The 24,832-nt window shown below is 35.2% G+C and overlaps 4 protein-coding genes across 6 annotated transcripts; 3 read left to right on the top strand and 1 right to left on the bottom strand.

The window, feature by feature from the left end:
• The first annotated feature begins 5,303 nt into the window (after positions 1-5,303).
• Positions 5,304-6,959, top strand: LOC142974973 (inward rectifier potassium channel 2-like). Its single transcript, XM_076117569.1, has 2 exons — positions 5,304-5,513; positions 5,849-6,959. The coding sequence occupies exons 1-2, from the start codon at positions 5,404-5,406 to the stop codon at positions 6,912-6,914; spliced, it is 1,176 nt and encodes a 391-aa protein (XP_075973684.1). The 5' UTR covers positions 5,304-5,403; the 3' UTR covers positions 6,915-6,959.
• Positions 6,960-8,192: 1,233 nt separating this feature from the next.
• Positions 8,193-24,336, top strand: Hrs (Hepatocyte growth factor regulated tyrosine kinase substrate). Of its 3 annotated transcripts, XM_076117541.1 has the most exons (13): positions 8,193-8,350; positions 8,616-8,700; positions 9,815-9,918; positions 11,447-11,607; positions 13,751-13,866; positions 14,106-14,226; positions 14,671-14,778; positions 18,742-18,895; positions 19,344-19,513; positions 19,982-20,112; positions 20,406-20,532; positions 20,695-20,892; positions 20,986-24,336. In XM_076117541.1, exons 1-13 carry the CDS (start codon positions 8,317-8,319, stop codon positions 22,537-22,539), a joined length of 3,063 nt encoding a protein of 1,020 aa, XP_075973656.1. In that variant the 5' UTR covers positions 8,193-8,316; the 3' UTR covers positions 22,540-24,336. The 3 variants fall into 3 exon arrangements, with proteins under 3 accessions (XP_075973656.1, XP_075973658.1, XP_075973657.1); XM_076117543.1 differs by lacking the exons at positions 8,193-8,350; positions 8,616-8,700; positions 9,815-9,918; positions 11,447-11,607 and adding an exon at positions 13,103-13,183; XM_076117542.1 differs by lacking the exons at positions 8,193-8,350; positions 8,616-8,700; positions 9,815-9,918; positions 11,447-11,607 and adding an exon at positions 13,507-13,645.
• Positions 15,309-15,779, bottom strand: LOC142974964 (U6 snRNA-associated Sm-like protein LSm5). Its single transcript, XM_076117545.1, has one exon. The coding sequence runs from the start codon at positions 15,636-15,638 to the stop codon at positions 15,348-15,350; it is 291 nt and encodes a 96-aa protein (XP_075973660.1). The 5' UTR covers positions 15,639-15,779; the 3' UTR covers positions 15,309-15,347.
• On the top strand, positions 16,390-18,194 carry LOC142974963 (targeting protein for Xklp2). Its single transcript, XM_076117544.1, has one exon. The coding sequence runs from the start codon at positions 16,488-16,490 to the stop codon at positions 17,907-17,909; it is 1,422 nt and encodes a 473-aa protein (XP_075973659.1). The 5' UTR covers positions 16,390-16,487; the 3' UTR covers positions 17,910-18,194.
• Positions 24,337-24,832: the final 496 nt, after the last annotated feature.

The raw sequence follows: 24,832 nt of genomic DNA, 5'->3' as shown, positions 1-24,832 counted from the left end.
AAACTAACTCAAAATAAACTTTTAATCACCTTTCAGTAAATAGCAAAGTGTATGTAAATAAACAATGACCAACATAGTTTCGTCCAAATAATGACGAATACTGACAAACCTGTGTGTCATCGTAAAAAAAATATTTATACAGGCAGAACCAAAGGTAATGATAGAGCCCTAGAAGTACAGATACACAAAGTATTACAGTAAATTATGTAACAGAGAAGCATAATAATCTTATAGGGCTGGAGTCCCACACGAACAGGTTCGAACCGACCTGGAAGACCTGGGAAGAATGAAAAAAGTGGACAAAGGGCTACTATATCTACGTTTCAGTATTCTCTTCACTGGCTGGCCTCAAAGCTGTGCTTCGTCAAATGGCACATTTGAATACCACATTCATGGCTTCTGGACCATATTCAAGCGGCATTCCTGAAACTTTGAAGAAGACAACTAGTAACTCTTTACTTAACAAGAAATTCTACAGAAGTAATTGCGACCAAGGCTCTCCTAACTTTATAAATGAGTAGCTATTATTTATGCCCTGAACTTGCATAACTCGCCCCTCGGTCCTTTCTCATTGTCCACTTTAAATTTTTCGTCAGCGCTCTCATTTGTCACCAGTCAATCACTCCACAAAAACCAATAAAACATTACCTCCCATTTTCCTTTGTTAATAGGTAATTAAAATATACTTCTAAGGTCATTGTAAGCTGGTTACATAAGTAAAAACAACTGCAGTATTTTGAGATTAATAGCGGCTATTTGTTTCATTGTCGTTTAAATTTTAATTACAGCAGGAATACAAGAATGTTAATAAGTATTTTGCAATAACAGTTTATCAAATGAGTGATAATATTAAATCTATCAAATGTCTACGAATATTTCTATGGATTCCCCGCAATCTTTCTAAACAGATATACAATTAATTCGTAATTCTGATTACTACAATCTACTCGTATCAGGTAAAATCTTAGGCATGATCACGTTGATGAGGTACTAGTACAGCGAAGTCGTACTACTAAAACAGGCAGCTGCCAGAAAACTAAAAAAAATATTAACGATGAGAGCTGGTGACATAAACAATAAAAGGGGATATTACTTTTCTGTAATAGATATTTTAGCTCAGCATTTTGGCCGTTCTCGAGCCTCACAGCAAGCCTCCTTACTCCTTGAGCTAGCTGCTCGTGCATAGGAGTTTATCTAATGTTTATTATTTTAAGTAATTTTAAATAACCGAATATGACGTAAGCAGACGACAAATAACTTCATAAAAAACCATAACTGGTTTTAGTAGTATAATTGGAAACCATCGACCTTCAATTAACTGTTTCCGGCAAAAATAGCAAACTTACCCGTGGACAATCACTTCTTAGACCCATAATGTTATCTTCTAACAATCATTCACATTTTCCCATCGTAAAAATTTGTTTCGACGATAAACGTCTATTTGCATTCTCTATATCAACAAAAAAATAGGTTTAGGACGAGACAAATTTTATAATCTGCCTAGAATTTACAACACTTTACTAAATTATTTGTGTTGGTGCATTCATTAACTTACATGATGAAATGTAGAGACTTAGGTAATCATACAATAGTTATCAAAAATGTGCAGACACAAACAGACGAAAAAAGTACTACAATATCGTCAGGTAGGTATTGTAATAAACTGGAATTAAATTTTGGTCTGACGAAATGTTGTATCTGCACAGTTTACTTGAAGCATAAGGGCTGCGTTAGTTTAACCACAATCAAGTCAATTGCCACTAACTATAATATGAGGCTTCCTCGACAATTTCAAATATCTTTGTCGTCTCAAGTGCAGTGGAACTAAAATACAGATTGGCGAACAAAGAACGTGGATATTGGCGACCAAGGCAACGTTGCGACGTCCACGATTCGCCTTTGTATGGCTATCGACGTACTATGCATGTTATAGTAATAGATATGCTTAGGAAGTTATCAGTACTGTGTTTAGAATATGACAGTTTGCAAATACGGTCGAAGTCACGGATAAAGAAAAATAGTTTTAGCATTATTTCAAATTCCTAGTTTTGATGTCGGCTAAGGCTTCTTTTTTAGAATTAATTTTCTACTAATTTAGCTGTTTTTTTCTTCTCTGGTTTGTATAATTTCTTATATCTATCTGAGTTCTCACTTTGATAACCGCAATTACCAAATATATTGCGTGTTCGCGTGCAAAATTTCTTCGAATTTACGAGATAAATTTTGCTAGCAAAACCGGGCAAATGCAACTGCCAGTTGCACTATTGACTATTAATAAAGCATGTACATATTTTACTAGATTTGAGAATTTGTTTTTAGCTAGCTTCCTACGCATGTTTTGTTTAATGACGACTTGGTGGGGAAATGACCTTTGTAACACAAAGTGGTTATTAATATCATTAATCAAATGTCAATGGTCATAAACTTTAAGCTCAATTACTCACGTGATGAGCTGGTCAACCGTAAGTAGGCAAATGTCAGACGTAAATGTCCAACTTTTACTTATAAACATTTTATAACTAGGAAGTTTCTTGAATAGTTAGATGATAGAAACATTTTAAAAGATTTAGGATCTATATTTGAATAATATACTTATTTTATATTTTATGTCTTACACAGATCTATTTTATGGTGCTCCCACATTGCCGTTAGAAAATGTTTAATAACGTTAGTAAACATTTGTTAGCAAACATTTAATCACAAATAAATTTTCATGTTAGAAAATGTTTAGTAATGTTAGTAAACATTTTATAACAAAACAAATTATAACAAAATAAAACATGTGTTATCTTTTGTTTGTAAACATTTTATAAGGGTGATGGCGGGCTTTTAGCGTTTGGCGCATCCAATAAGAGCGCTTTTTCTTCTTTTTTAAACAAAAAATAAAAGCTATTCCAATGAGCAAATCTTCTTCCATTTTCGTGTAGACGTCCTCGGCCCTCAGAACACGAAACCAAACTGCGAGCCAATACTAGATGTTATAAAATGTTTGAACATTTTCCATCAATGTAGGAGCACTTATAACATGTAACAGTTTCTAACAAAGTGCAACAATTGTTAACATTTGTTAGTAAATGTTTTGGTGTTATAAAATGTTTACAAACATTTTCTAACGGCAATGTGGGAGCACCATTATTCGTTGATCACAGAATCGAGAGCCACTAATTATGCCAGGATCCCAAACAGTAGAAAATATGTTGATTCCATAAACAATCTATCGAATATTATTTTGGTTTTTAAAATGTAATCCACGTAAAACCAGCTATGCAGACACGAACTGACACATAATAAAATTATAGATTGTTGATTTATATTTTTGTGCATATTTTCATTTGCCAAAATATTTTTTAACCCATGACTGTCCCACTGCTTAGCTGGACAAAGATCTTCTTTTGTACAAGGGAAGGCATTGATTCTACCTCGCTGACCAAGTGCCGGTCGGAATCTAGCCAAATACAATAACGCAATCTTAAATCAGGAATCAGAGAGCATACTATGTACCTATATATGTAGTTCCTGACTGTACGAGGTGTTGATTAAACTATCTCCGTAATACAACATCCTCGGTAGAGTCAGTCAACATGACAAATAGACTGGCAGCGTTCAAGAGCACGTCGATTATCGAATTACGTTCCCCGCGTGTCGCGATGCTCTTTCGTTTGTCATGGCCACTGCTCTTTCCGCCTAGCAGGAATTGCCAACTGTAGTGCTCCGAATTTTTATGTTCCTTTTTTGTGACATTTTTACCTGACCACGGTAAAAGCGGAAAGAAAGGTTATGTAAATTATAGGTTCATTATATATTCCTCATCATTATAATGTTTATATCATTATAATAATGTCTTATTCGTACTTCTCCAGCGATACCATATCTCGAACTTACAACTACTGTCAAGTCGGCAATAATATTATCATATAATCGGTACCGCGGAACTGTGCCGAAACGTCTAGCTAAGAAGTGGAAAGATGCACGATTGCGTTCTTTTCAGCGCAACACTTAAAATAGGTAGACAATAAACATACCGTACATAGAAATTTTTAATGTTAAAAATTGTTTGTTGTTTTTAAAATTTTTGCGTATTTAATTAGGCTGTACTAATAAATAGGAGCCCAGCTTCGAAAATAGTTTTATGGTAATAAATAAATTTCCTTTGTTTTGTAAAGATACTTCTCGTTATAATGATAATTGTGTATATGGTATATGTATATGGTCCAATAAAATAAATAAAGGTCTAAAAACTAACATATTGCAGTGCGGCAACACTGCGTCCGGCCCAGCATTGCGTCCTGCCGGCCCTGGCAACCGACGTCCAGGATGGCAGGGAAGTGTCGCGAATTAAACAATACCTGCAATTGCCTGGTGTAAACACCACTCCACACAGCCTTTATCATGTTCCATTATAGCGAAGTGGCAGGAAAAGATCAAAACATCCCGTCGGTAGTCCACTGCTACCGTTGACCTCTCTACAACACGGCTGCAAGTTTATGTATCCTGCGTTTAGTTTCAGATTCTCTAATCTCTTTGAATTGTAGTGAAATACTCAGAGAAGGATATTGTGTTAAGAAATTTTCCTATTGGTAAGAACGTTACAGACCCTTCCTGTTGCTCCAGAAATGTGGCCATAGTTCTGCTCGAACCCGTTTAGCATTTAGAATCTGATTGTAGCTGCTGTAATACAAATAGCTGTCTAAAATTAATTTGTCTTGCTCGCAAAATAAATATGTGCTGTCAGAATGAGTCATTCTATTATCATGAATCACTAAAGCAATTATGGTTCATATCAGTCAATATTCCTAATCTAATAGATTAATGTGATTAATTTCGCTTTTTCATACAATAGAGTTTGTCATAAGGTTTGTATAATTTTGTTAAACCATGTGTACCAAAATATGATACTTCGATTTGTTGTGTTCCAATCACCTCCAACGATATAATATCTGGCCTACTCCTGAATATAAGGACTCAACAAAACTACTAACTATGATAACTCCTTATCTAATCCTTAACTCTTTAATGCGCTACAGATTGATTTCTAGTAATAACGAACGTTAATTCATATTGTCTATGTCGATAATTAATTAAGTATATACTCGTAGATAATCTAGGTATCTGCTGAAAATTAGGAGAAATATAACAAACGCCTGTTCGTCAAAAACTCATCTTGTTCAAAAACAGCCAGGCGTTTTTCCAAACTATACAAGTAGAAAGTAATTTACAACCGTACTCTCGTAGATAAAATCTCTTGGTGTAACATAAAACTTTATCTTTAAATCAAATACACGTAAGAATATGTCATGCGGAAGAATTGTTATGTCAGTTAGTGTAGAGCCAGAGAGCAATCACGTCAAAATAATAAGATAAAATAATGATAATTATACTCTCCACGTAAATATTTTGAAGAAAATGGACTTTCATGAAGAAGAAAAGCTAATTAACAGTTCGCAATCATCGAGCAGTAAGAACATTGAGAATGGAACAAGTGCGAGTTCGAATAGAAGCAGTCGGATTTGCAGGTAAGATTCAATGGATTAATCTAAATTTAAACAAAATAGAGTAAAAACATTTTAACAACAGTACATAAATAGCCAAAGAAAACAAAGGACCGAGGGAACTAAAAATCCAAGGGAGAGGTTTCTGCTCGGCAGTAAGAGCTAGAATAAAAACATAAATTTTGGTAAAACATGGCTTCTACGTTACAATAAACGGATACCTAGGCAGTTGCTATATATGTATATAGCAAGTGTACCTAACTTAAGGGTAAAAATAAAACAAACTTCTAATGGTTTTAATTTTATATTACTTTATTCTCCTTATCCCGACTGAAAAATAATTGCCATTTCTCTTACAGATACTCTAAAAGAAGACGATCTGGTAAAGGAAAAATAGGACGAGTGGTATTTAAATCTGGACAATTCAATCTGGAGAAATGGAAGAAATTCAGATACCGCGTGTTTCCAGACATCATTAAGCTGTTCGTAGATTCTCAGTGGCGTTGGACTATATTGATCTGCATCTTCACATACATTTTCATTTGGGTGTCTTTCACATGCGTATGGTGGATTATTTTATACGTGCATGGAGACTTCGAACCGGACCATCTGCCACACGCCGTCAACACTACCGACTGGGTCCCTTGCGTGAAAGAAATCTATAGCTTCACATCACTATTCCTCTTCAGTATCGAAATCCATACAACCATCGGATATGGAACCAGGACTATCACCTTAGAATGTCCTTCAGCTATGTTTACAATGTGCATAGAGAGCATTATCGGGACTATCTCACAGTCTTTCATCATAGGTGTTGTGTTTGCGAAGTTGACAAGACCAAAAAATCGCGCGCAAACGCTTCTCTTCTCCAAAAATGCCATCATTAATCAAAGAGATCGTGACTTATGCCTGATATTTAGAATCGGGAATACCAGGAAGTCCAGGATCATTGCTGTCAATGCTCATGCTTACTTAATCAGGCATAATACACCTGATGTTTTAGATGACCAGATCAAACTGGATCTTAATATTGATACCTCAGAAAATATATCTTTTATGTTTCCAATTTCAGCTGTGCATACGATAAACGAGAATAGCCCGTTCTACTCCATGTCGGCTTACGACATATTGAAAGCGAATATTGAAATACTTGTAGTGTTCGAAGGAACTATAGAGTCGACTGGCCAGCCCGTTCAGGTGAAATCAAGTTACACGACTCAAGAAATATTATGGGGTCATCGCTTTATCGATATGATTGATTACCATGAAGATAAGCAAGGATTCGTCATAGATTATTCCAAGTTAGATGAAACGACGTTTGTTAAAACGCCTTTATGTTCAGCTAAACACCTCAGTATTCATTATAAAAATAGATTACCAAAACGTTACATAGCTCCTGAGCAACCTGACTGGCTGTTACCGTAGGTTCTCTTTTTAGGGTGCTGTAATAAAAAAATCGTTCACGGATTATCTGGATTTTTGTAAATGTGGATTTAAAATTACGATAATTTTCCTTAACTCCATAATGTCCTTGTATATCGTCTGCATTGCTGTCATCTGCAGCTGTAACGTAGACACCATCAGCTTCAACGATGTCAGTTGCCTGTTACACTGTTTTAAGTTGGTATCTAACTTGATCAGCATTTTGTTATTTATGTCGATCTGTTCCTTTAAATACTTCTTAGTATTTACACTCATTATCACAGTTTTTATAAACTTATCACAGACACTAGAAACTACATCATTCTTGATAAAACCATATTAAACTCTTGTTTAAATAAGTTTATAACTCTGTTTACTACTCGCTACAGTCACTTGAATAACGTCAAAATTTAAGTAAATTCAGACAGACGATTTTACTGCCGCAAGGTGTGTCAATAGTAAAAATATGATAAGATTTCAGAATGACACAACTTTCCTGATATTTATTTCAAGGTAAGCAAAAGGCAAGAACGATGTGATTTTTGATTGCATAGATACCTTACAGATCGCAAACAGATATTATAAATGTTATTACAACTCACACACCGGATTCCAAACAAATCAGTTTCTAATAATTAGAATAGAAATGCAATCCTTAGGAATGTAAGTTTAAATGCAACTTGGGCTAGATCATAACACGGTATTATTAATATTATTATGAATACTTTACTCAATATCTATCCAAAACTAACTAATAGTTATTAACGCCTACGGTTTATGTTGCAGCAAAGAACGTTCACACCAAGTTTCGCATTCGTGCTCATCGAAAAATATGTGATAGGCACCTACTTGTTGGAAACACACGAATGTGTGCTAAGGTTCTTATTTTCTTTATAAATAAACAATATTCCGTAGCTATGTGGCAGAACGAGAACAGTTTATAAGATGATTTTTATGAAGATGATGATTGCTCTAGGTAATGACTGTGAGTGAGGAAGGATGGACACAGACGCAGACACACTCCTGCAAATACAAAATCAATAATAAAATACGAATGTTGATAGGTATTGTAAGTACACTTATGAATGTAAAATATATTTTACTCCATTTATTTTTATTTATTTAAAAACTTTCAATTTCTTAATTCTACCAATACACCACACATTTTTTTATTTGGGTCACATTTTTACTTGATTGGGTTTGTCTATTACTTTTAATGTTACCAGGATAAATATTGTGCATTATTTTGCTGGACCAATCCTTTTGATTGAATGACACACATTATTGCCAACTTACAGAGAAAAAATAAAAAATGACAAAAGTGTGCTGTCATTTTTCTGTCCATCGAATCAATCACTGTTGATTTTCTAAAACAAAAGTTTATTATTGCCTGTAGCAGGGGAAGATGTTTCGAGCTAATAATTTTGATAAGTTACTTGGTAAGTGGCGAAATTCTTAGTTAGTCTTGTAAGGCATCAATGATTACGTACAAAACAAAAATATCTATTCGTTGTCATCATTTAACTCGGCAGTTTTCACTGATTAGCATGTAGCTTTCTTTATTTTTATTCTATATTACGTAGTTTGCTACAATAAAATGCGCAGAAAAGCCTGCAAACATATTTTTAAAGCAATCCATTATATGGTAAAACAGTCAAAGTTCAGGATGATTACCCTTACAAATGGTGAAATAATTTGTTCTAGATAAAGCGACAAGTAATCTACGCCTGGATCCCGATTGGCCGACGATCCTACAAATATGCGACTTGATTAGACAAAATGATTGTTCGTAAGTAATAATTTGTTTTCTATCACATCGAAAAATATTTACTAAATTTTTGCACCTAATTAGAATTCTCGCAATAACTTGTGAATACAGTTAGTGCTGACCTAAATTCTTGTTAGAAATACTTGAATCAGAATCTTATAATGTTATGTTTACTATATGATTGTTATATCTGAAATGCATTCATTGGCTTGTGACATTTGATGTAAACAACACACACACATCAGTATGTTTTGCATTTCATTACTCATATTACAGAATAAAGGTCCTTCCATAGCAATAATATGTAGTACACTTGGATATTTTATTATTATAGTGTTATGCACTCCTGGGAGAACATACAACTAGTTTCTTAAGTTCCCAGATTGTCAAGTAACACATAGATACTTACAATTTATTCAGTCACAGTGAATATCGAATCATTTCACAGTCTGATATAATAGTGACAACAGTTATTTAATATACACATATTAATTAATAACTAAGAGGTATACTTAATATATTTTAATATTCATATATCAGTTAAATTCGGTACTAATAAAGTGTTCTATAGTTTCTATTGTATAAATTTCTTAGTTCTATTAGCAATACACCAAGCCTCTTACTACATAAATGTTAATGCCTGTGTCTATGAACTACAATCAAAATTAAAACTGACATGCTATGACATATGAAACAATATAAATGGAACTGTTATCATTTCCACACACAATTAATGCAAAACAATCATTTATACATTGAATTATTTTAGTCCTCTTATCACTGTATTTACGGGCTGTGTATGTAAGTAAGAGAAATTAATATAAATTTATGTGTTACTTGTGAACTGTGTTCATCCTTTTTTTTCAAGTGACTTGCAGTCATGATACAACCTGACTGTTTGGAATATTATTTCAAATAATAACTCTAGTAGTAATTGGTTTCATTTGGAAAGAGTCTTTTAATTATGTTCCAGAGCTTACCCTTTCACACTCTTCTCGCTATCAGTTGTTATAGTAACAGTTTAGATCCTGTTGTTCATATTATATTTTATGATATTATATAACAATGTGCTATAAAGCAGTAAGATGGCCTTATTGTTTGTGTATGAATGCTATAGTTTATATACTTGTTTCAGACCAAAATATGCAGTGGCAGCAGTCAAAAAGAAACTATACTCACAGAACCCACACCAGGCCATGTTTGCACTGCTCACACTTGAGAGTATCGTCAAAAATTGTGGTAAGTTTTGTAGAATTAATTACATGGGGTGCTAATGAAGCAATCATAATAACTCACCTTGCCTGATTATTCTGGAATACTTTACTATTGATTTCTACCATTAAGGAAGTTGGAATTAAATTTTCGACCCGTTTCTATGTTTCCATAAAGGGTCTGACACTCAGAGGAAATCATTTATAAAAATATAATATTGACTGTGTAGGCTCAGTAGTACTGGGCTAGTAATTTATTCCTGGAAAAACTTATCAAAGGATGGATTACTCCAGTTCCCATGGGTTCAGAAAAGTGATCCAAGTAAAACTTATTCTGATTAAGTTTAAATTAAATTACAATTATATTTAGTAATATTTTGCTATACATGGTATGCTTATTCCTATTGACCTGTATTATTCAGTATGAATAACAATTTGTGTGAATCATTTATTCAATGACTAATATATTAACTGAAGTAAATAATAGTACAATGTAAGAAGCAACTTTAATGCAAGATCATTATCCACTGTTGAAATGCCCTAAACATGTACAAGAGAGCAAAGTTCCAGTTACAGTATTGGCTAAATAGTTAACACTTAGGTACTGACATTATGTTTCATTAACACCCTATGTGAATGGTAGTGTAGTACTGATCATTTTCTGTTTGTATATTGAGTGAGCAGTGATAGCCAAGTGGTATAAGTTTACACCTCCCATGGTCGCTGGTTTGAACCTACAACACCAATGACTTTTCGAAGTAATGTGTGTCAGAAATAATTATCACATGCTCCAACGGTGTAGGAAAATATCTTGAGGAAACCTTGCATGCCTAAAATTTGTTTAATACATTTATTGAGAGCATGCAAAGTTGTTAAAATAGAAGGAAGGAAAAAAGTCATACACAGATTGATAAGAACTATATTATTTTTATATCGGGCGTTTATATGTGTATTTCAAAATATGTTTGCATTAAGAAGTAATAACTCAATGTATGTAATGATGAATGACTATTACAGTTAATACTATATGTATTTATATATCTACTTTTATCAAGCTGTAATGTCGTATGAGTCATATTAACATCAATAGTGATTACATAGATAACAGTGGAAAAAATACCTTTACTGTTCAGTTAAATACCTACTTATCGTAAGTCTGATATAAATGTAGGTACTGCATACATGGCCATGTACTCACCTGAAACATTAGGTCATGAATGGTTACCTACCAAAATCATCATTACCTTGAAACCTTGTATGAAATGAACCATACGAGAATGATTTCTGCTTATCATGTTAGGCACTGAATTAAAGAATTAGACACTAAACATTGTTGGAATCAGTATCTACCTACTCATATTTTATTCCTAAACTTGGCGCAAAGCTGGCTACCTAGCAGTGCGCGTGTATTATTGGGTTGATTCCCAAACGTAGCACTTCTTTTTAAAGTTCACTGCCCATAATAAATAGATAAATATGGCCATTAGTCCATAAAAATGACAATAGGTACTCATGCTTTAACAAACTTTTCATAAGTTCTTGTTATTGTCCCATAGGATCTGGAATTCACGATGAAGTGACATCAAAGGCGTTTTGTGAGATGCTCCGAGACTTGGTGAAGACAACACAACACGAGAATCTTCGCAACAAGATACTGGAGCTGATACAAGCGTGGGCATTCGCGTTCAGGAACTCACCTAAATATAGAGCCGTGCAGGTATGATGCATCAATATTTTATGTCTGAAAATTCGTAGTACTTACCTCATCGATTTATTTAAGTGCTTTGTTCTTCTTCTTCTGTCGATGAATACCGATAATAATATGATACCTATTCAGAATTGAACAGAACTTGGCCATATCAACAGCATTATCCGTCGCAAAGTTAAGGTCCGCAGGTTGTGGTATAATTGGGCATTGGTACAGACGTATGACATGGTAGCTTTTTTTCGGAATTGATGTACTTCCACATATTAAAAACTAAATTTCTACGATAGGAATCTTGTTGATTACCTTAATTGAAGATGGAAGATGTCGTAATACCTATTATGCAAGTGGAGGCATATTTTAATAGGAATCCTATTAGGATAGGCCAGGGGTTCGGAACCTTTTCTTAGTCCGGGACCACTTTTATATTATTTTTGTTAGCAGGAATAGTGGTTCCTGCTAACAAAAATAATATATGTAAGTACCGATATTAAAAATGTAATAATCATCCTGAAAATTTAATATTTTTCAATCATTTACGGACCACCAGTTGGAGTTGGGAACCGCCGTATAGGTATAGCAACTTAATGTTGCTCTTATTAATAACTGATCGTATTGACTAAACCTACTTAATTTTACATCGCGTTCATGTCTCTGCAGCGACATTCTTTAGGTTTTATCTATTAGAAAGTGTACATAAAGCTTACGTAACAACGAATTAAAAAAAATCTGAAGCTAATTTTTTTTGTTGTTATTTTACGTAAATAGGTTGCTATTTACGTAAAATCACAACAAATCATGATGATAACCGACTAACAGTCAGGTATTCAGATGCTGATACTAGAGTACTTTACACATTGATAACAGCGTTTTATCGTCATTCAGTACATTTATTAATTAGTTTGTAGAAATATTGGCGCTTTACTATAATAAGCTTGCGTGTAAGTTGCTATTCGCAACAGACTAATTGGTCAATATGGTAATCATGTTGTACGAACTAATTTCCATATCACATCATTTTTACCCGACTTGGCATAAAAGAGGTTAGTTCGACTCTTAAGGTTTTCCGACTCTCAAGTTTATGATAAGGTTGAAGAAGCCATATTCACTTGACGAAGATCTTATGGAGAACTATTGTAATTATTGTTCTCGAACTACGAGATTTTTGTGTAGTTAACTGCCTTTAAAAGCTCGTAAACCCAATAGGTATTATGTGCAAGATTTTTTAAGTGCATGATATTAATTTCAACATTGGAAAATTACCTGCACCTTATCAAAAAATCTCACTTTAAATACAAGTCTCAAACTCGAATCTACGTAATAAAATACCAACACAACCTACGATCGCGTGTCAAGCCGCTAACCAGACAAAAATTACTGTCGCAGTTCACTGAACGTTTTTGCATTGTCCACTCCAAGGTTGAACAACATCGACTTCTACAATATTGATTTACCTCACCGCACCTAAGTAATCTAATTACACTGTACATTCAAGTCATACCCGCGTTGTATTAGAAACAGTCAACTATTTTACACCTGTTCTGTCTCACTAAAGTTCTTAAACAAGGCCTGAATCATCCTTATGCATGTAAGAGCGCTCATATAATTAACACTAATCAGCCTGACCGCAGTAAATTCGAGTAATTGTTTTGTTTACGCCTTGGGTTGTATGTCAATGTCCTGTATAGTGATTTTTAAACATATCTAAAACTTCAGTAAGCTTTTTAAATATATGTAATAAGTCTAGCACATAGAATTACGATTATAATGTAACGATTCACAAAAGTGAACCTTTATTTAAAGTATTTCAAGCCGTTTGAATAAGTTACCAACCGTGCGAACATCCGATACGTTGGTATCTGTAAATACACACTGTATAATATCTAGGTATAGTAATACCTGTTTTACTACGTCACACCTTATCAGTCAGACGAGTGAATCACAATCTCGCGAACAACATAAACAATAGCGGTATATGTATGCGCTCCTTTGTGCCAAACAGTTTCCTCGTAAATGCTCAGTTGGATACATTTTTAGTGAACAAAAAATGGTAAAGCCTTACGAAATTACCGTTGTGGTCGTGTAACTTGTGCTGTTGTTCGTAATCGTTCAGTGTTTAATGTGAAGTTGTTACGTTTCTGTGTTTTGTGAACAGGACACTGTGAATATACTGAAAGCCGAAGGTTACAAGTTCCCGACACTTAAAGAGTCTGATGCGATGTTTTCTGCTGACACGGCGCCAGAATGGGCAGAGGGAGAAGTGTGTCACAGGTACGTCAAATTTTTATAACCCCTCTTTGTCACTAATGATGAAACTTCTGAATACATTTTGTAACAACACAGAATAGCAATTTTAAATTGCAAATTGCAGTAATTTTCCTCAATCTATTGTGGATAAACTACATTTTCCTATACAAACTCAAGGTTTGGTCCTTCTTATAGCTATTTACCAACTTTGTTGTACAACCTTCTTGAACATAAACCTTTATATAATTTGTTTGTTGGCATAGATGTCGGGTGGCTTTCTCTTTGATGGTGCGACGTCATCACTGTCGCGCGTGCGGTCAGGTGTTCTGTCAACAGTGTAGCTCCAAAACATCCACTTTACCCAAGTTTGGGATTGAAAAGGAGGTATGATATCATGAATATTTATTTTGAACTTTATATACAAAGATGTATACAGATAGACTTAATGCCTTAGGTATTTGTAACCAGTTTACCTTGGGTATATTTCTGTAAACTTGTTGCTCAGATTCCTTGTCGATGGGTAGAGCATATAGAGCAACAAGGTAAAGCAATAAGGTAAATCCCCAAAACTTATGAACTAATTCTTATCTCTATTCTTATGAATTGTGTAGTTAAAATACTGTTTTGTTGATGTTATTTCTTTAGCCAATATAATTATTTGACACATCACTATGAATGCATTAAATTAAGTAAACATTAACTACTCAATTTGAACAAAAACACTGGTACAAAGAAATTGTCTTAATAAGTGCGTAAAAAAACAAAGTAGGTCATTGTCTGATAAGCATAATTATTTGTCATGTTATTTCAGTAGTAAACTGTTTACAGGTGCGTGTATGTGATGCCTGCTTCGACAAAGTCAGCAGACCACCTGTAGCTCTCAATAAATTGGAGATTGTTGACACTTCCAACGACTATGGGCCCACACAACCACAGGTAAGAAACTTAAGAACTGATTTGACCTAGCTTGTAGCCAAATTTTGGCAGATATTTTTATGTGACCTCCATAACACAGGACATGATAGAAATCTTATTATTGTTTAAGGGCTATTGTTCCAATTCTACAAATTTATCATTGATTTATTTTCTTGGCAGTACACTGATGATGTAGTAAAATCGTTTCAGGTGGAGACTACTCCAATATTCAATGTTTAAATTTAATAATTATTTCCTATAAGATTCATGGTGACGGGGTCAGAAACATGTCTGTAATACCTACATTAAATAATTGGTTTCATATCTAGTATCCTCACTAGTAATAGAATAGGTGTATACAATTTTGACAGTTGTTTCCATACATTTGTCAGATTATCTATTGGACAGGTTATCAGACACTATTTCATAAGCAGTGAAACTGGCACTACTTACATTGGAAAAATAGAACTGTTTAAAGTTTTCATTTTACAATAGGTACAGACATAAGTAATCTTATCAACATAGATAATGAGAAAATAAAAGGCACAAAGTCTTAGAGCATTAATTTATTTACAACTAATTATCAAAAGTTATTGTGCTTCGTATGATTCACCCGGCATTTCACCTCCAGGCACCAACATAGCAATGTTATTACCATTTAGTAAAATTTGGTCTAATTTCGTGATCTTCCTCCCTTCTGGTGTAGATTCGTATTCCGTGACATCGTCTAATAACATATTGACGAAATCATCGAAGCCCTGTAATGTTCCAACCATTTCTTTGTCGTTTTTCATGATAATGTGAATACGCGAACCTATACACTTGTCCACCAGTTCAAGTGGTAATAATGTGTTTGGATTAGGTAAAGCTCCTTGTGCCATTGTTAGATAAAGTTCGTGGAATGTACCTTATTGGTAATAATTTACACTATTTCAAAATACTGCACTTATTTTACTAAAGTCGGCATTGAAAAATAAACACGCTTACAACGAACAAGTCGATTTTGACAGATCAGGTTTGACGTTCGGAAATCGTCCACAGATTAAATATTATTCGAATTTTGTCTTTGGTTTTGAATTCGTTTTAATAGAAAAGATGCTGGAATTTGATGGCGTTAATTAAATAAATAAGTTAATTCACACAGTTTTAATTAAATAATACATTCTGATATTTATACAATATTTCAAAATAATAAATGTTTCAGTCAACTTAAAAGGTGGTTATTAATTTCTGGACGTTCAACATCATACTTGCCAGTAAACAAAAAGTAAATCGTTTATTGGGAAACCTTACAAAACTAGTTTTTTTATTATTAAGTTTATGCACAGCTCGCTTTTGATTTTTTTGAAGAGAATTTGTTGCTAATCTTATCTATTTATAATACGTATCCTTACTGGTAAAGCATTACTTTCTTGCACCGGAGAAGTCCTCATAGGCTAACAGTGGCTTGTATTGTGGATTAATATCGCGCCCATAATTACTGTATTGTTTGTAAAGATAATTGATTAAAGATTTAAAGATTTTTATTAAAGATACCTATAATTATTTATTTCAACGTAAAAAATGGTTCGGCAAAAATAAAAATCAGTTACACATTAGTGTAAGGCAAAATTCGAAATCTTATATGGCAACATTTATAACGTCAAACTGTTTGTCTAGTTTGAAAATAACGAATTCAAATCGTGCAACGTCTTGTTTTGTTTTACGTAAATTGACTTTTATCGGGAAAAATGGCTAAAAATGTGACGAACTTTCGCGGTGAAATTTATTTCACACCCAATGGAAATCTACGCATAAAGGACGAGCCTGTTACTCCAATAGAGGAGGATTTTGGTGATCACAATCATCTTGACTGCTCCTTCGACAATGATTTTGGTGGAATGAGGAAATCTATGTCTATGAACGATATTGCTGCCCTCCGAGAAGACCTCGTGAAGCTAGAATTCTGTGAAAAAGAAGAAGTTTATAATAGATATCGTAGGCCATCAGTGGCTCCTCAAGAGTTGTCAAGAACCAAGTTTGTGTCAATGGCCGAAGCCATTTATCATTATCAAAGGGATACTCCTGGACGTTTTCACTCAACGCGGCCACAAATATTCCGATCGCAGGGTAATACTGGTCGTACGGGTCTAACAGTGCCTCAATCACCAATGCTACGATGCAAAGGACGCTCCCGCCCTCTTCATGTAGTATCACAGAAGGAGAAAGAGGAAATGGAACTTGAAGAAATTAAGAAGTTTAAAATTAAGGCTCATCCTATTCCAAAGTCAGTGATTGAAGGTCCACATCTACCTGAAGTGCAGAAGAAACCCATCACAGTTCCCGCTCCTTTCAATTTGACAGAAATTCACAAGAAAGCAGCACAGTCGCCAGAAGGTGTCCAGAACTTCAAAGCTCGTCCAGCCCCTAAACACATACTTGAGAAACCACACATACCAGTTAAACCACCAGTGCAAGTTACTAAACCAGTTAGTCCAAAGTTCCACTACAAAAGAGCTAACTCAGCTGATCATCTTAGGCATGATATCAAAACTTTGCCTAAAAACCAGAAGCCTGAAGAGAAACCACATATTAGAATGGGACCTTTGAAACCTGAACCATTCTCATTTGAAAAACGAGATGAAGATCTTAAGCGCCGCAGAGAGGAAAGGATCAAACGACAAATAGAAGAAGAGCGTAAACAGGCTTGTCTATTCAAAGCACAGCCAGTACCTGGAGCAGTGAAGAAACGCATGCATTGTGCTACAGCTAAATGTGGTTCATCAACAGCTTCTTCTGAAAACAAAGAAAACATTAAGTTTGAAGCTCGCCCACCAGTTGTTCTTTACAAGGAACCTTTCAAACCTGTGCTTAAGCCAGCACAGATGATAAAAGCTGCCCCATTTGAGTTGACTACTGAGAAACGAGCGGCTGAAAGGGAGAGGTTTGATAAACAATTGAAGGAAAAGGAGGAAGAACTTGAAAGAATGAAGCTTTTGAGAGAGAAAGAACAATTAGAAGCTGAGGAGAAAGCCACAGCAGAACTCAGAGCTAAACTTGTACATCATGCTAAGCCAGTCCCTGCTCTAGTACCATTCCATTTAGAAAGATCTGTTGCACCACTCACTGTCCCTGAGACACCCAAGTTTATTAGAAGGCAGAAACAAAACTGAACTTACAAACATTTCAAGGAATACTTTTAACTTTCGTTTTTGATATTCCTTACTTATACATTCTGACTGTTATCATGTTTCTAATCTATAATGATTGTTAATGTACTGACATTTAATTAGTGATTATGACTATTATTAGAATATTTTTAATGTTTCTCATTAGGCCTAGATATTATTTAAATTTGTACTTGCCTAGATGTATTTTCATTTCTAGAAATATTTCATAGAATGTATGATTTTATGTAAAATAAATAGTATCTTTGTACAAAGGATTCTTTCATTGTGTCTTGACCTAAATAAACAATATACAAATTATTAATTTCGCCGTGATAAGAAATTGAGTCATGTCGTAAAACATGATTAATTTGATATACTTTTGACAACAAAGAACTGCTGGAATGCTGAGATGAAATGAGTTATGAGTTTTAATTCCCTTTTTTTTATATCTTACCTTTTTTAATCTGAATAAACTTAGCTTGCTATCCCCACATTTTGAAGTGCAGTCATTTTCATGCACAACTGACTTAGTGAACCTAATTCAACACTAAGCTCTATAACAAAAGCTGAGATAATTGTTCTATTGAAATTACATAATATGTATTAATACGCTCATGCATTATCATAGTACTTATAAGTAGTCTACTAGTCTTATTAAGATTACACTTTGTTTCTAATTAAGTATGCTTATTTCGACAACGTCACATATATTCATTTAGATACATAATCTTGCGCTCTTTATACACGGAGGTGTACGCAGAAGTGTATGAAGGACACCCACGTTGAAGTACCCGTCGTTTTAACAAGAAATTAATAAGTATCGAAATGATTACAGAAACGTACCGGCGGCAAGACAGCTGAGGAGCTACAAGAGGAGGAAGAACTACAGCTTGCTCTGGCTCTCAGTCAGTCTGAAGCTGAACATAAGGAGAAAGAACGCAAGTCTCGTGCCCATATTGCACCCGATCCTACGCCACACCATCCAACCGGTAAGCACTATCCCAGGATACCGGTATGACGCTTCTAAATATTTAGGCTCTCATGCTATTATTATAACAATAGTAAGGCTCAGTTTCACCACTTTAGATCATGTTTTATTTCTTTAGATAAATTAAAAGTAGAGAGAAATATATATAAGTTATCTTACATATAAATTTAACGTTAAACGAAGTTAACGAAAATCATAACGTCAAAAACTTGTCGGACAGTAGTAAAACTGGCTGTAGTTGTTATAAACTCGATTCAGGCAATGTATTGTTAAGGCTACAGCCTGAATTTTAAATAGTCGGAAATGGGAATTAACGTTGTTTTTTTTGAAGATTAACATTAATCACAATTCAATTTAGTGCCTAAAATTTACCTGGTACACATGTGTTATTGTTGATATTTGTGAGAATCTAATTTATTTTTCTAATATAATAAATGATCATGTAACAGTGTCTCCAACACCTTCATCAGTCAGCGCATCACCGGAGCACAGTACCCAAGCAACTTCTGAGCTGTCGCGGTACTTGGACCGCAACTACTGGGAACAACGATTGTCTCGCGACAACGCGGTTGCCCCCACTGCTCCCGCGCCCGCTTCTCATGCCTCCGACATCACCGAGGTTGGTATAACTTTACTTGAGTGACAAATAGGTAGATGACTACCAGTCAGATATGCATTTTAGTATAGGAATACGAAATAGTGACGTCACAGACGGTCACAGTTTCATATTTTCGTTGGTTCAAACGAGTGCCTAATAAAATGTTTTAGCCTGTAGTAATTACAAATTCAGCACTATTTACCAGCAACATTACATGGCCTGGGCATTTTATATAAACTCTTTACGAATACAAGTTTAATCATTTTTCGTTAACCCAATCAATTACCCAATTAGCTCTGACAATGATAAACGCTTATAACAATCCCGATCTAAGCAATCGGTCAAATCAGTGGAGTAAATAATAATATTTGAACTAATCATGTCCTGAATATAGATATAGTATAGTAAATAAAAGTTGATGTGACAGGTTTTTTATAAATAGCTATGTTGGCGACTTTCTAGTATTGATACAGTAAATTATGTTAACAGGAATTCCCAAAACCAGCCGCTGCTAAATCGCAAGATGATGACTCCGAGGACAAAGAGATTGATGAATTCGTGGAGTCCCTCAAATCTCAAGTCGAAATATTTGTAAACAGAATGAAAAGCAACTCTTCACGGTAAGCTTACTCCATTTCCAGTATTTGTCTTCAATTGTATTATACTGTTTAAAGCAATCGTGGAAATGAAGACACTTACCTAATGATTTATTTTTCAAAATACGGAACAATTATGCGTTTTTGTAGTATAGTAGTGAATTCCATACACATATTACATCATGCCTGTTATACCCGAAGGTAGAATAGAGGTGTAATAGAATACACCGACGATTCGCCATTGATATTGTTGGCCCCGTGTACTGTAGAGGGCCGTGAAAATTACTAATTTGACTCATTATTATGTTATTTTGCAGAGGACGGTCTATTGCCAACGACACCTCCGTTCAGACCCTCTTCATGAACATAACAGCGATGCACTCGCGTCTACTGCGCTTCATTCAGCAACAAGACGACAAGCGGGTATATTTGGAGAGTTTACAGGTAAATTAATAAGTTTTTATATTTATTATGTTCATTTCGGACTTCTGTTTATACTAACAGAAATATTTTCTCATATAAGTTTTAATTAAATTATATTTCTGAATGGAAACAGTTGTCGTATTATAAGGCGATTATTATTAAGTCATGCTTTATGTTTTCCAGGATAAAGTTACTCAAATTCGCGACAGTCGCGCCGCTCTTGATACTTTAAGAGCAGAACACGCGGCCAGATTAGCAGCCGCCGCCGAAGCGGCCGAGCGACAAAGACAAATGCAAATGGCCGCCAAGTTGCAGGCCATGAGGAAGAAGAAACACGAATACTTGCAGTACCAGAGACAACTTGCTCTGCAAAGGGTTCAGGTAAAATACTATACTGACATTTAAAACTAAAACTCATAGAAACTCATTTGTATTATCGAGGAATATAATATGTATTCTCATCATTATTTCCAGGAACAAGAAAGAGAAATGCAGATGAGACAGGAGCAGCAGAAACACCAGTACTTGATGTCTGCCAACAGTTATTACATGCCAGGCGTGTCAATGCAACAGTACCAAAGCGGCTTTCCGAATCAACAGATGTATGGAAACCCGCAGTTCCATCCACAGATGATGCCGCAAGCTACTACCGAGAGCAGTGTCCCTATGCCTGGCCAACCGCAGATGTCAACTGCCAACATACCAATGAACATCACACAGATGGGAACTATGCAGTCAATGCCACAGCTGACTAATACATACGGCATTTCTACTACTGCCGCTAACATTAACCCAACAGTTAGCGTTCAACAAAGCATGAATCAGCCCAATTTGCGACCTGCGCTCGGTCAACAATTGCCATTACAACAACAGATGCTTCTCCAGCAAATGCATCAGATGCGCATGCCGGTGCAACCAGGCATGCATCAAATTGTACCACAGAGCATTGCAAATGGACTTCCGGGACAAAATATTCCACAACAGAATGGGCAAAATGCTCCAAAGCAAAACTTGCCTAATCAGCCTCAGCAGCCACCTAACTCAATGATGCCTCAGATGTCTGTTGCTCAGCAAAATATGGGCCAACCTCAAATTATTCCAAGCAACCCTATGATGGGATTACAAATGCAGAATATGAGAATGCCCCTTATGCAGGGAAATCAACCAAATGCTAATCAGCAAGTACCAGTATCACAATTTCAGAATATGAATATTCAAAACCAGACTAATACTCAGCAGCCAGGGTCTCAAGTGCCTAACATGCAATCACAGTCACAAATTCCCATGCCTGGACAGCCAATGTCTATACAAGGGCAACAAATAATGCCAGGCCAAACAGTGCCTGGTCACCCACAAGCCATGCAGATGAATAATAATATGTCTCCCACCAACCAAAATGTGCCTGCTCAAGGACAACAGACACCACAAGGTCAAGGTCAACAGATGCCACAGCAAATGACACATCAACAGCAAATACCTAGTCAACAACAAATTGCGCACAATCCACAGATGGCATTGCCTGGACAGGGAATGCCACCGCCTGGACAACAAATGATGATGCCAGGTCAACAGATACCCAACCAAGGGCAGAATATGCCTCAAGGCCAGATGATGAACCAAGGCCAAACACCGCAAGGTCAGTTACCACATCCAGGTCAACAGATCGGGCAAGGACAGCCACCGAGTCATCCAGGTCAGCAGATGCCACCAGGCCATTTGCCGCCAGGACATCAAACGCATCAAATACAGATGGTTCATCAAGTACAAATGGGAGGTCCTATGGTTGGACAATTACCACCAGGTCAGCCGATGCAGGGTCAGATTCCACAGCAAATACCTGGACCACAGATGCAGCAACCGATGCCCCAGGGACAACCCCAAAATATGCCTGGCCAACAAATTAAAATGCAGCAGCCAAACTTTAATAACATGCCGCAAGGCCAACCACAGAACACAAACCAGCAGGCGCAAACGCCTGTGAAATCAGAACATAATAACAACACGGCGGAGTTAATAAGTTTCGACTGATTGTTAATGAATGGATCTCTATTATTGAATGACTGGAAAATGTAATATTTGATCTACAGTACGTAAAAACCATATGCAATAATATTATGCACGTAGATATTGTGCTATGTTGTGAGTTTTAAAAACCAAAATATTGTCTTGTATAGATAAATTTGAGATTTTTATAGTTATAAAGTATAAAATTAAATGCCTTTACTTATAAATGTTGTTAATGTGATGATGTATAAATTTGATTGTCCATTTCGAAAGATTTTACAACATGAGACTCGCGTTTTCCGTACTATTATTGTGTACCTTGATGTCCTTATAACCTTTATAAGTAAAGCAGTTTCCAGCTTTTTAATCACATGTTTAACCCATTCAGTGCCGTGCACGCCCATCGGCGGGTGAAACGTTTTTACTGACACGCCGAGCCCGCCCATGGGCGGTTGGATTTTAACCTCCGATATCTAAGCCAATAACCATTAGAAAAATGAAAGATTTTGTGAAATGATTCGTTTTACTAAAATTTATTCGTTATCAAAACGGCCTGCAGATATCTCAGGTTTGGAAAAAAGTCAATTCCGACTTTTCATGCCGAACCCGCCCATGGGCGGGCATAACACTTATTCAGGATTTAACAACCTTTTGTGAAATTAGATAAGAACTATAATTTTAACTAAAATTTTATAATTATAAATTTTAACTAAAATTAAGTTACCTTTAATAGAAATTGATGTTGTTTTGCGTCGATAAAATATAATAAGAAGATTTATAACCTACACGCATAAAAAAAATGTTCTGGCCAGAAGCGCAAACAAATATCGCACGAGCTAAATCATTTTGCACGAAAAAACAGCAGACATAATGATCATGGTAGGACCCAGAAGTCATAAACCATATTTACCTGTGTATAACAAATTCAGTTGTATTGTCTGAACAAAAGAAAGAAAATATTACATATAGTAAATAGGAGGAACGATAAAAATTTATTGTAAGCAAATTTGCATAATGTACTTTTTTTAACTAAGTATGTAATTTAATGTACCCAAGGATTGACGACACCTGACAATTAAAAAAGGCACATATATGTGGGTTTTTAAAAGGCCTAATAGATTTCTTTACATATATATTAGCTTAATTTTTAGGATTGTATGATTTTGATTCATCTTAGATTAATTAAGTGAGAGTTATGCCTTACCTTCATGCTCCATTTCTATTTCAGCTAATAACCAATAAAACTGTCACAATTTTATCACAAATATCGCAGGAAACTTCACATACACGCTTTAAACACGGTACAGTACATGTAAACTGAACATGTGAAACGGTTTATGTCGAAATCTACAGCTACATGCCAAAAACGCCGATGGGCGGGCAAGGATACTTAATCGAGATGCCGGACCCGCCGATGGGCGGGCTGATATCATAATACAGCGGAATCTGGGTAATGTCGTTAATTTTCAGCTAGGCAGTGAATGGGTTAACAATTATTTATAATAAAGTTAAGATAGTTTCAGATCAAAATTTGGCAGCAAATTATGACACAATCGTACGAATTAAAATATAATCTATCCCCATCAACTCATTTGCTGTAGCTAATAGTTTTTCTTTTAGTTAGATGGCCTTGTAATCTATGTAAATGCAAACATGTATAAAATATTCGTCGTTCGTAGTTTATTTAGATATATTAATATAAATGAGAAATTCTAATATTTTTATGTTTTATTACTTTCATTGATGTGGTAATTGTTTTGTTATAATATTTTAAGTTATATAATGTATAATACGACATACCAATAAAAGCAAGAAAAATAAGTTTTGCTTATCATTACCGGCCTACCGCCATTATACCTACCAACAATTGAAACGATGATTAAGGATTTTACTGCAATCTCCACGTATCTCAAGGACTGGACTGCGTAATACAAGCGCGATACTGACTACTTCTCGTTAGCCTGAACATCTGCAACACTAATTGGCTTCAATTAATTAAGATTATTAAAAATTAAGTATTTATAGCTGCAAAATCTATAAAGCTAAGTCAAAAATCGCAGGTAGGTGATATAAAAATGCCTTAACCGATATTTGGCAACAGCTTTGCGCATGCATATCACGGAACCTTATATTTTTTCCCCCCAAAAAAACCAATAAACTAACCCGAACCCTAACTAACTACCGTTAAAATTTGAAATCGGTGCAATTGAACAATGATACGAAGAAGACGATCGATCGGTTACATCTCAATGGTTCTACCCTGGAGTCTACGGACCGCTGGGAGCTCACGGGTATGTTTCGCGTATAATGGATTTGG

Source organism: Anticarsia gemmatalis, chromosome 8, assembly GCF_050436995.1.
Source record: "Anticarsia gemmatalis isolate Benzon Research Colony breed Stoneville strain chromosome 8, ilAntGemm2 primary, whole genome shotgun sequence".
Classification (NCBI taxonomy): domain Eukaryota; kingdom Metazoa; phylum Arthropoda; class Insecta; order Lepidoptera; family Erebidae; genus Anticarsia; species Anticarsia gemmatalis.
Note: the sequence above shows the minus strand (reverse complement) of the source record. Positions and strands in the feature narration are given on the sequence as shown.

What these genes read in the sequence shown, in the direction of transcription:
- LOC142974973 (XM_076117569.1), top strand. Translation starts at nt 5,404, where the DNA reads ATGGACTTTCATGAAGAAGAAAAGCTAATTAACAGTTCGCAATCATCG. An exon ending in AGAAGCAGTCGGATTTGCAG is followed by an intron (nt 5,514 to 5,848) that starts GTAAGATTCAAT and finishes TTTCTCTTACAG; the next exon opens with ATACTCTAAAAGAAGACGAT.
- Hrs (XM_076117541.1), top strand. Translation starts at nt 8,317, where the DNA reads ATGTTTCGAGCTAATAATTTTGATAAGTTACTTG. An exon ending in GAGGGAGAAGTGTGTCACAG is followed by an intron (nt 13,867 to 14,105) that starts GTACGTCAAATT and finishes TTGTTGGCATAG; the next exon opens with ATGTCGGGTGGCTTTCTCTT. An exon ending in AGTTTGGGATTGAAAAGGAG is followed by an intron (nt 14,227 to 14,670) that starts GTATGATATCAT and finishes AACTGTTTACAG; the next exon opens with GTGCGTGTATGTGATGCCTG.
- LOC142974964 (XM_076117545.1), bottom strand. Translation starts at nt 15,638, where the DNA reads ATGGCACAAGGAGCTTTACCTAATCCAAACACATTATTACCACTTGAA.
- LOC142974963 (XM_076117544.1), top strand. Translation starts at nt 16,488, where the DNA reads ATGGCTAAAAATGTGACGAACTTTCGCGGTGAAATTTATTTCACACCC.